The sequence below is a fragment of the Acanthaster planci genome, unplaced genomic scaffold (genome assembly GCF_054643075.1).
Source record: "Acanthaster planci isolate LZ-2023a unplaced genomic scaffold, COTS_SCS Contig5, whole genome shotgun sequence".
Classification (NCBI taxonomy): Eukaryota; Metazoa; Echinodermata; class Asteroidea; order Valvatida; family Acanthasteridae; genus Acanthaster; species Acanthaster planci.
This window is the reverse complement of record NW_028257629.1, coordinates 188,357-199,853: the sequence shown is the minus strand read 5'-3', so window position 1 is coordinate 199,853 and position 11,497 is coordinate 188,357. Positions and strand designations below refer to the sequence as shown.

General features: G+C 38.5%; 1 protein-coding gene across 2 annotated transcripts in view; it reads left to right on the top strand.

The window, feature by feature from the left end:
* Positions 1-11,497, top strand: part of LOC110974759 (Golgi apparatus protein 1-like) — a 33,772-nt gene that overhangs the window by 2,280 nt on the left and 19,995 nt on the right. Inside the window, exon 2 of one of the 2 annotated variants that reach the window (XM_087131651.1) lies at positions 2,030-2,053. The exons of the other annotated variant lie outside the window; for it this stretch is intronic. Coding sequence (XP_086987777.1) covers positions 2,030-2,053 — 24 coding nt within the window. The remainder of the gene's footprint in view (positions 1-2,029; positions 2,054-11,497) is intronic. 2 annotated transcript variants of the gene reach the window in all.

Sequence of the window (11,497 nt, the reverse complement as noted above, 5' to 3'; positions counted from 1 at the left end):
TGAGTGCCCAACCAAGTTTCATGTAACGGTGCATATGCGTATTTTACATACATGTATGTAACGTGTCCACCACCCACCTGTAACATGCAATACAATTTGAGCACTCAAGGCTATACATCAATCTCTCTACAGGATTATATACAAATCATCCAACATTTTAGTGTATGTGTAAATATTTGCGTGCAGGTATACGTGTACTGGTAAGTGTATGGAGCTAAAAAAGTCCAAAATGCTAGTGTCAATTGGTGAAATCGGCATATTAATCAGACATACATGCACACTTAGTCCATACATGTATGTACCGGTATGTATGGTTTGTACATGTACAGTACAACAGCATCCAGGTAAGTCTTGAAGATGGTTTGTCTTGTGGAGTTGATATGATACTGTCACTAAGGTATATGTACGACTTCCCAAATCCTTCACTGTATAGAAAATGTGAGGTGTACATGTACATAGATTCTTTGCACTTCAATTTGAAGAGCTAGCAAGCCACTTGTTACCAACAGGTTATAATGACTGAGCTCTTCTACAGTTATTGAGATTCCTCCTGCTAGATCTTGAATTATGTAGGGTTGTTAAGGTCAACAGAGCTGCCGGCTTCTCTGGTTGTTCATTCTATCATGTCTATTGTTTTCCTCCCGGTTATGTGTACAGCCTCGTGTACATTAGTTACATGTACTTGTGCCATCTGACGGCAATAAGGCATGGGACATATGAAATACAAAACAATCACTCTGCGTAATGAAGCTTGCTTATTTTGGCTACCACTTTGAATTCTCTTTGATGACTTTTGCTTTGCAAATTCTGTCACAGCCAAATAATGCAACATCATGGTTGCTTGGCAACAGGTGCAATAGACATACACTTCAGTGTTACTTGGTATTGAATAGTGAGGGGGTGTGCTGGTGGCTGGAAGGTGATGACACAGTAAACCTTCCTTGTGATTTACATTGTCTGACTTGGAAATGGAATGAGTTTTTATGAACCCAAACTCATTACACATTCTCTGCAGCAGCAGTGCTGAGTCTTAAATCCTCCATTGTGCAGGAAACCAATGCCACATTGTTTGTACACCTCTCTAGTGGTATTAGTGAAGATTGAAGATCGTCAAATAAAAGTGGCTAGGCTGTGCATGTACATGTTCATGTATACATGTAGGTTGTGTCCTGGGGAAAATCCTCCAGAAAGTAACCAGTGGAATTTGAAAGGTCCATGATGAAGATTAGGATTAATGTAGCTAAATAATGGTAGAACATATATATTCACGTGTGATTATTGAAGACATGCCACATTGCACATATGTATTGCATACATGTACTGTAAACTGCATTACACCTGCATACTGTACATGTAGTTTACTATTCTTTCCGATATATTTACTATAGTTGGTTGCACTTGAAACTATTGAAAATAGTTAAGCTTAGCTGTAACACGTATTTGTGATTTTGGAATTCACACCCAAAGATACATGCCGGTATGTACACGTATTGTTGAATGTACAGAAGCGTGAAGATTGGCCATGTGTACGACAACAAAGTCTCCAAATGTGTTGTGTTGCCTTCCTGTGGATGCTCATAAAATGTATTAATTATGCAATAGAAGTATGATTTCATTTACTGTTCATCAAGTTTTGGCCTGAGACAGGTGGTAGTTTATTGACCACACCCAGCACTAAGAGTAAAGGGTTTTGGCAGGCAAACTACTGTACATGAGCACAAAGTAAGGTGTTTCTTTGTGTACTGCTGTTGTATATGTGTACATGTAAATAGACAAATGGTAACTGTGGCCAGAATAAGGAGATAACAACCAAAGTATTATTGAAATTTGAAGGGTCAAAGAATGAGAGGTTAAGTTTTTAGAAGTGTGAGACAAGTGTTACAATACCATACTTGTACTGTACGTGTAGCACTAGCAGTCATGGCTAAATGTTAGGACAATATTCCATTTGCTGTGTTTCAATCAAGTTTAGTGCCTGTTGAATTTACTATAATTTATCTGCATGTGTATTGTTTTCTTTTTCCCACAGAAAAGCACACAGGCTGGCGGCAAGGTTAGAAAAGCGGTGATATGTATAAGTTTGATTTCTCATACATGTAGCTACGGGTGGTTAACTCTTGAAGCCTTGTTTATGCTTATTGAAATAGGTGGTTTGGGCACTAAGATATTTTCCATGCTACATGTAGCTTTGACCTGTCTTGATAGTCTGCTGCACTCTTTTTTGTTCCCACTCTGTACCTCTGATAAGTGTCTAGGATTAGTCAAGTCTACTTTTAAAATCACATAATGAACACATGTCTTCAAAGCCTGAATGAATTCTGAAGTGATAAAATGAGAGAGAGTACTCTAGACCTAAATAAATGCAGAGCAGCTGTTAGTGTTGTTGAAGTGTGTAATCATATCCCTTCCCTTCCTCCTCGCTCCTCCCTCCTTGTTGTTTCTAACAGTATCCAACAGCTGTGATCTTCAAGGGTAATTAACCCCTTACTGAAACTACAGAACATTTGATAACTGTCATTGAATGATACTTGAATGTTATATCTGTCTGGTCCATATGTGTACAGTGTATGCTAAGACACATCTTTGTTTTACGATGATTGCCCGAGTTTATGTATTATTTAAAAAAATTGGTAAAACCTTTGTGCCATAATAAAAAGTAACTTAACAACTACCTGGATGGTGTACAGTGATTCATACAGTAAAATCTCGATAACTCAAAGTCGGTTAACTTGAAACTCCACTTAACTCAAGAATAATTGATTCCCGCCGAAAGAATAGGCTTTTATGTACAAAAACATGTCCTTAACTCGAACTGCTCACGTCGCTCAAGTTTTTGTGTAGCAGATCCAAAAGAAACCGCCGCCAAAATACTTCCAGAAAGTGTAAACAGAATGCGGGTCTGGTTAGGAATCATTTCTGACATGCACACTTCATCTTTTCACACTGGAACACTCGCAAGCGCAGTACAATGATGATCGATCTAGACACCTAAACCACACCGTGACCGCAAAATCCCACTTGCAGGAATTACCGTGGACCCATTGTAGCCAGTGCATCGGCAGGCCAACTGATGGCTCTTTGTGGTGGCTGCGGCAATGCATTGGAGATCCTTGCATATGCTGTACGCGCCACATATATGGAAGTTAAGTCTGGCTTAATGCTCTGGCCCAACTGCTTGCGTTTGCCTGTGGGATGGCTGCCCAATTAGAGCCACAAACCACAGCATGCCCACGCGCAGTGGACCTACCGGTACTACATGACTGCAAAGCAAAGCTTTTGCGTAGCAAAATCTCACTCCCCAAAAAATATACAAAAGCTTGAAAATAAAGACCAAAGAACAAAAAATAAAAACAGACACCAATAGCGTTTTTGTTTTTACAAAATTTTACTGAAGCGCAAAAAAGGTGCACCCTCATGTGATGAAAAAAGTCGTCTGACTCATCGGGAAACTCCGCCCGAGTACGCATGTGCAAGGTGCTGCGTTGCGGTGCGGTATCAGAAATGGGACCACCACATTGCGTCACACATGCACAATGCAAAAGAAAGATTTGCCACACAAAGGTACACAGTTTAAATGATTTATAGTACATGTAATGTGTTATTTATCAGCCGATTAACAACAAAAATCCTCCGCAAAAATGACTTTCTATGAACAAGAACTTGTGGCACCAAAGTATAAAATAACCACAATTTCATTTTAAAGTCATCGTTGAGAGATTTACGGTAACTGTGCGTCAGCGTATAGGTACATGTTATGATACACATAGTAATAATGACTTCACTTCAAAAGAAATCGGGACCTTCTTTTGATTCGAATTTTGGATAACTCGAATTTTTTGTCCATTCCCCAGAGATTCGAGGTATCGAGATTTTACTGTACGTATAAAACTGTGCAGAGTAAGTTGATATGTCCAACTTGAAAATCCCAAGCTCTTTTGTGCCCAGTGCATGTACATACATGTTGTGGAAAGTGACGGATTTAGAAGGCTACTGTAGCACCTGTTGGAGACTGTTTGAAGCACCTGAGGGTGTCGGAGAGCCCAGGAAATTAATCTGACACTAAGACTTTTTGTTAGTAAATCCATTCTATTGAACTGTACATGTATGAAAGCAATGACGCCCCCTTTTGGTTTGATCTTTGGTCATTCTTTTTTTACTTTGTTTGCACAATTTCCTACCAATTGAGCCTCAATTTGAGGTTATTGTTGCGATGATGTCTCTTAAGAGAGTGTTTATACCAGTGTTAATGAACATAAAGATAGCTCACCAAAACATTTTTTTCACTGAATCACTATCCTGTGCAAGTTTATGGATAAAAAATTGTGATTCAGAATTTTCCATCATCATACATTCATGTGAGATATAATACTGTTGGTTTTGCCAACATCTTGTGGAAGAGAAATGGGGCATGAAAGACTGAAAATAGAGGTTAATTGGGCACAAGAATTCATTTCAGTGATCCCTTAAAACATTCTTTTCTGTGGGCCCTATCCTGATGGTCTCTGTCCTTGTTATTTAGGTCATTATTGTCAAAGCCATTTCACCACCACCAGTGACACTCTCATGACAAAAACACTGACACCAATCTTTTCATTTCCTATGTCATCACAAAGCTCACTGTCACTGTAGATAAGACTTACCACAACTTACAAGTAATTCTGGTCAGTGGGACTACAGCATCGTCAACTCACCATTATTCATGAACACCCTTTAATTCCTTATTCTAATCCTGCACTTTCCCTGTAATTGGGTTGAATAATTCCATGGAGTTGGGAAAATGACAGAAACCATTCGATCCAGCTTACACTATACTTTAATCTATATAAAGATAAAATTTTTCATCATTTTATGTTTTAAGATAGCTTTGAATTATTAGAACTGAAACTTGGCCTTAAGAGTTAACCTCCCCTGATGTGATTTACACTGCACAAATCACTTTAGTTTTTGCCATTAAAAGTCAAGAAACTGACCATTTTTTTCATCTGGATGTGAAAACTCTCTAGTTCATCTCAGACCAAAAAGCAAAGATGGGCACAGTTTTTACAAAAGTCACATGTAAATTGGCATTCTGTTAGGCAACCAATGACTGTGTTTTTAAAATTTTACGGAAATAGAAGTATCAGAGACAGAAAAATCATTTGAGTTTCAGCAGACTTGAATTCAAATCTTACAATCTCAAGTTGTACGGTACTCTGAAGCTAAATGAAAAGATACAGACTCAATTTTAGTATGCCTTTGACAAAGCTTCAGGCCCTGTAGCTTTTTGGATTTATACGTACCGGTAATTAAATTACACCTGTCATTTCTGTCTCATCAATCAAGTCAAAAACCCAGTCGTGATTTTCTCATTTCAATTGTTGGGAAATAAATCCCAAGTATTATTTAAGTGGAAACTGTTGACAGTGTGTTAACTATGTCAGACACACACCTTTCTTATGGAGCGCCTTGCAAGATATAAAACGAGTGAGCAAAATGATGCTAAAGAGTTTTCTTTGAGAGAAGAAAAAATGGAAAGTACGTGTGGTTGCATTGTGTACCAAAAGTTCCATGTTTTGTCTGCACGTTCCTTGGTTATGTGACAAAACTTTTTCTACAACTAATCAAGAAAAACACCAAAAATAAAGAACAGTTTTCACATATTTTATTTATCTGAAGATAACTTGTATGTACCATATCACAGGCTGAAGATACTGACCTTGCTAAAAGCCTACATGCCATTTGCATTGAATTAAAATTGAATCAAAGTTTGCCCCTTTTGCTTTCAATAATTTTTTTTTTTATGTTTTGAGGCAAAGTTTTCAGAAAACCATTTATTTCAGAAGCTATGTTTTTAATTTTGACCACGCCAAAGTTTCCTTCAGGGTACGATGTTAAAGTGACTCTGAGTATTGATACATACATGTAGGATGAATGATAGAAGTATAGATTAAGTGTCCAGTCTAATGAAAAGTTGCAAGGGTAAACAAAAGGCTTTAGTCTTAAAGACTCTTTATTGTGGACCTTCAAATGCAAAATATTGAGAAGATAATGAAAACTTGCCAGTGAGCCACTGCCATGGAACTACTGTGTACTTAATTCTGGCACTAAGCAAAAACAGCTGTAAACTACTGACATAGCTGTGAACCAGTGACACACTTACATGTACTGTATGAACCAGTGACATAACTGTGAAGGTTGGGCCTTTGGCAACAAGTGACATAGTCGTTAACCAGTGACACAGTCATGAACCAGTGACGTAGCTATGAATCAGTGATGGGCAGTAAACCTTTCATGGGTTTTGTAGCCGGTACCCTATGTTCTTTTCAGGAAGAGTTTAGTGCTGCTCTTTGAAATAAGCCCTACATGTACATGTAACTTTGAATGCAGAGCTTGCACCGTTGGTTTCAAATGCATTATATCTTTTTATAAGTGATAAAAATGGAAGCTGTTGCCTTTCTGCACAATTTGAAAGTCCATGGATGGGTAGGGAATGACAAACCCTTCACCTTCCGTAATCAGCCATTTTTTTAGACAACTTTTTTGGCATACATGTTCATGTGTTGGCTTTATATGTCCTAATTATGATAAAGTACCGTACGTGTATATAAACAGGGATGCAACTTTTGATAGATTCAATTCAGGAAAGGCTAATTCAATTTATGTTGCGCATCACATATTGTGATGTTAGGAGTACTTATATGTATTTATAGGCAAGTCTCAATGTTAAGATGACAAAATTGTATTTGAGCTTTGGCATGATGAAGGTCACAGTTTCCTACCAAGCTTGCTGATTTGTGTATATTGATCTACCAATACTGTCTTTCCTTTGCTTGTTTAGTGAGTGTTTATTGGCATGGTTGCTTCTTTACATTTTGATTGCATTCTTGCTTGTTCATTTGCTAGTTGACATATTTCCCTGCATGGCTTTGTGTGCTTCTTTGCTTGCTTGCTTGCTTGCTTATTTGCTTGCTTGCTTGCTTGCTTATTTGCTTGCTTGCTTGCTTGCTTGCTTATTTGCTTGCTTGCTTGCTTGCTTGCTTGCTTGCTCGCTTGCTCGCTTGCTTGCTTGCTTGCTTGCTTGTTTGCTTGCTTGCTTGCTTGCTTGCTTGTTTGCTTGCTTGCTTGCTTGCTTGCTTGCTACTGCTTGACTGACTGCTGATGCTCCCCCTCCTTATCCCCCCCTTGTATTGAATAGTTGTGGTTGTGCCATTGTCTGTTCATGATAAAGAGTTATGGTATGGAAAAAGGTCGATGATTTACATGTATTGAATAATTCTGTGGTTCCTGTGTAGTGGGATGATCTACCATATGGTCCTGTTGGTATGCAATATTAGAAGGCCATGTCTTCATCACGTGTACAGAATTTACCAAACAGTTTTGTGTGGAAAACTTGAATAACTTTTAAGAGATGAGAAAGCCGTCTTTGTCATCAAGTGCTTTAAATTGGCATACATGTACATTGAATAAAATATCAGTTGCCTCTCGAATATCAATTGCCAAAATGTGACAGGCTTCAAAAACATGTACGTGTGTGGTTACAAAACTGAATTCTGGGAACCAAACATTATTGACCTGAGAAGGAAGATACAACTGTACTTTCGGTGTCAAATTATTGTTTGCTGGGAAAAGTGAAAAAATTATTGTACAACATAAACATCAACCAAACCAGTGAAATTCAACTTTAATACAGCAAAATGAATCAAGTCAGAGTCAGTGTACAAAAAATAAGAGAAACATGCATAACCTCCTAACTGTATATATGCATGAATGTCAATGTGTTCAGCATGAATAATGCGGACCACACCATGTGTTGACTGTTCCTTCGCGAGTAAGGTTTTCCCAAACTTGCCATTCATTATAATCATCATCACCATGTATGCTTCTTTTATAAATTTACAATGGAAAGGAAAGTTTCACTGCTCATTAAAAGTGTATGGAAAATTCGGAAGCTAAGGGGTACTACTATGTTTGGAATGCACTGGATTCTTTAGAATTGCAGTGGTTGGTATAGCAGCATTATACAGTACAATCATAGAGCAAGGAGCAGGGAACCAGTGGGGAACTGTTTTTTTTTTAGTTTTTACATGCTTTTTAGTTTCTGCTAACAGTGCCTACTAATATGTATACACTGTATAGTTTAGGATAACAGAGAACTCGGGGCTGTCACACCTGTTTTCCTCACTTAACATGAACTTAGACAAATTTATGCTGTTCATGTCACAAACAATAATGAGGTCTGGTCTAAATACGTCTAACTCTGTGTACCATGTGATCCACTAATAGTTTCCTCAAAATCAGTGAACATGTTCGTAACCACGTGGGTAGGGACTGTTACTGGTCAGCTGCTACATTGTACTGAACTTTAGAGTAAAACTCAATTTTAGTAACATAAAATAACTGAATGTAATGATCATCAGCGATGTACAGGGGTACATGTATACATTGTAGTTGTCATCATTCTGATCCAATACTGGAGGCTGGCTACAAGTTTTTCTCTTCCGTTTTTCATTTCTAAAGCTTTTGAAGGCTTGTCTACTGCATGTACATAAATACAATGTACATGTACCTGTAGTACCATTCATGTTGATGACATTGTGTTGTTTTGTCCCCTGGGTTCTACAATGCAGGATGCTTGTCTTGTCACAAAGGTCAATGTGAGTATCAAATAGAAAAGCACTGACTGATTACCTCCACATGGGTAATTGATAGTGTATCCAAATGGATATAGAGAATGCAATGCATGTATGTATTGTACATGTAGTATGAATGCATGGGCAGCCCTCCATGATGGAACAGGTGCTTTTGACCATTTAAGTACAACTCATTAGGGTCATGAGATGTCTGGTCCTTAAGATGGAATTGGTTTGAATTTTCAAACTCTAAATGCCACTATGAATCTTGCTACATGTACATGTATTGTGATGTGGGGCATACAGCCTAATTGTTCGGGTTTGTGACTTCTGATCAGAGGGTGGGAGGTTCAAATCCAGCTGGTGGCAGCATATTGTGGGCAAGTTACTTTACCCCCAAATACCATACGTGCATGCATGGACTTTTGCCACGTGTCTTCCATACCTATATTTGTAATGAAAAGCTTTTTGTTTGGATACCCTGTGCCCCATTACCTTGAGGGTACAGAAACCACAATATACATGTACAGTGTAGGTGTTTGGTATATGGCTGAGTATGCCAAGAGTTGGCGTGAATTACTATGGATGTGCAATAGTTCAGTTTGCATACAAAATACTCTGTGAACTATAGGTAAACTCAATGAATAGCTGAAGGTTGGGTTATGAAAGCCAGGAGTCTATTGGAAGAAACTAACCAACCGTACAATGCAAGCCTTAAGTTGAAAGGATGTAGCTACCTGTGCATGGTTGAGCCCCAGCCATGTACAGGCATTATATAGGAAGTTGAGCTGCCAGTGGTTCCACATCTGACCACAGAATCGGGAGCACAGTCAGAAATGGAAGGTCTGGATTTTTGTTGAGAAAAGAGAACTTGAGTGTCCAGAAATGGCTAGCCCATGTGGCACAGAAGAAAATGGACAAATAACTTGGGCCAGAAATCGAAACCTATGAGGCACTTGGTGATAAACCCGTTTGTAAACATGAAGCCTCTTATGTCAACCATGTTGAACATGACAGTGTCATATATATCATTAACATGGGCTGAGATAAACAAGAAAGAATAATTCGTTGTAATAATGTAAGGATAGCCTACCAAAGCTGGGCCATGACATCAAGTTCTTTTGGGGGAGGAGGTTGGGAACATGGGAGAGAATTTAGAAAAGAAATATCAGTGGACTTACTTTCCTGTCCACAGTCAATGCGACACTGACTCAAAGTAATTGCTACGAGTATTTACTCTATAAAACATGTATGACTTTTGCACAAACAAGTCATTTGAAATTGCATGTATTCACTTAACTTATGAAGCTATAAAAAGATCATATCAGGTGAATTGCACCTGTACCAGGCATACATACATGTGTACATATAGACATCACATGGCAGGCTAAGTGTGTGTGTATGCAATGTCTGGAAATCCTGATTTGTGACCCAAACTCTGGAGTGTGGAAGTCGGATGATTACATGGATCACAAACTTAGAGGAACTGATTTGTGTGTATGTACCTGTTTAATGTACATGTATGCCTTCAAGAAAGGCTTGGTCCAGTGGCATTGGTGACAAACTGTAATAATCACATACCAGTTGTACAACTAAAGCGAAGAACTGTATACCGATATAAAAGGAAGGATTTTGGTGAACCAAAAAAAGAAAAAAAAAACTGTTGGGAGTGCAGGTCAAGAACAGTGTTGTCTTTCACATTCTTCACCACCTGAAAACAGTCAATTTTTGGATTGAAAACTGGTCACATAAACATTGTACTGTACATGTGCTTGTATTGTGTAGGAGTTCACAGAGAATCCTTTATGTGATGGGATGTGCTTGGCTGGTTACACTGGTTGGTGATATTCCCTTATACAATGAACATGACCGTGGGTACATATTTATAGGCTTTTTCACACTAGACAGATCTCAGAGTGGATGCAGGGTCGAAAACTGGCAGCGTTTCACACTTGAAAATGTTCAAACCCACGTCAACCCTGAGATTGACTTCAACCCGAGTGGAACTCAACCCTGCTGCGAACCAGGGTTGAGATTTTTCAGCTGGGCTTGAAAATTGTTTGTGCTCATTCCCGGGTTGAACTCACCCTGATAAGCTCAATTCACACAAAACAAGTGTGAAACAGTGCTGGAATGAATGTACATGTTGGGTTGAAAAGTCCAAGTTTCAACCAAGGGCAGTCATAGGTTCGCTTAGGCTTGATTGGCTGTAGTGTGAAAAGGCCTTACCTAGAGTGCATTGTAAACCCATTGTCGTGAACCGACCTGTAATAAATTTGCTCTCAGTGTAGAGCCCAAAAAATGTATCTGGCAACCATGGCAGTTTACATTTCAGCTGTTGTCTTCTGATTCTGTAGTTTACTTAATGCTTTATTAATACTGGTGGACTTCAGAGTAATTCAGTGGAAATTGTTAGAGAGTACAATGCCACCAAGTGGTCACATTCTGAACTTGGAGTACTAGACTTGTGTTCATTGAAGTTTAGTGGACTGTATGTGATGTGTATACGTATGCTAGCTTACACGTACATGTATGCAGTCTTTATGTCTTTATGGTACAAGTACATTGATAGTTAGGTGTGTTATATGTACCGGTATGTTCCTGATACCTGCTTTCTTCACCATATAGGCTAGCAAGGTTTCCCACATTTACTAAGCTGTACATTTGGGGTATTCCAACAGACGTGGTCTGTGTTTTATTCCAGTCTGTTATTTTTACAGTGATACTTAATCCATTCCTGTATTTTTGTGCCAACTACAGTACATGTGGTACTTGGTGATTTATAGGCTTCCAAATGCTGGAAGATATCCATTGTTTAGATGGACTATTTGATTTGCTTGATGAGGTGTAACAAGTACATGTACATGTAATATATGATGTTTGCATTT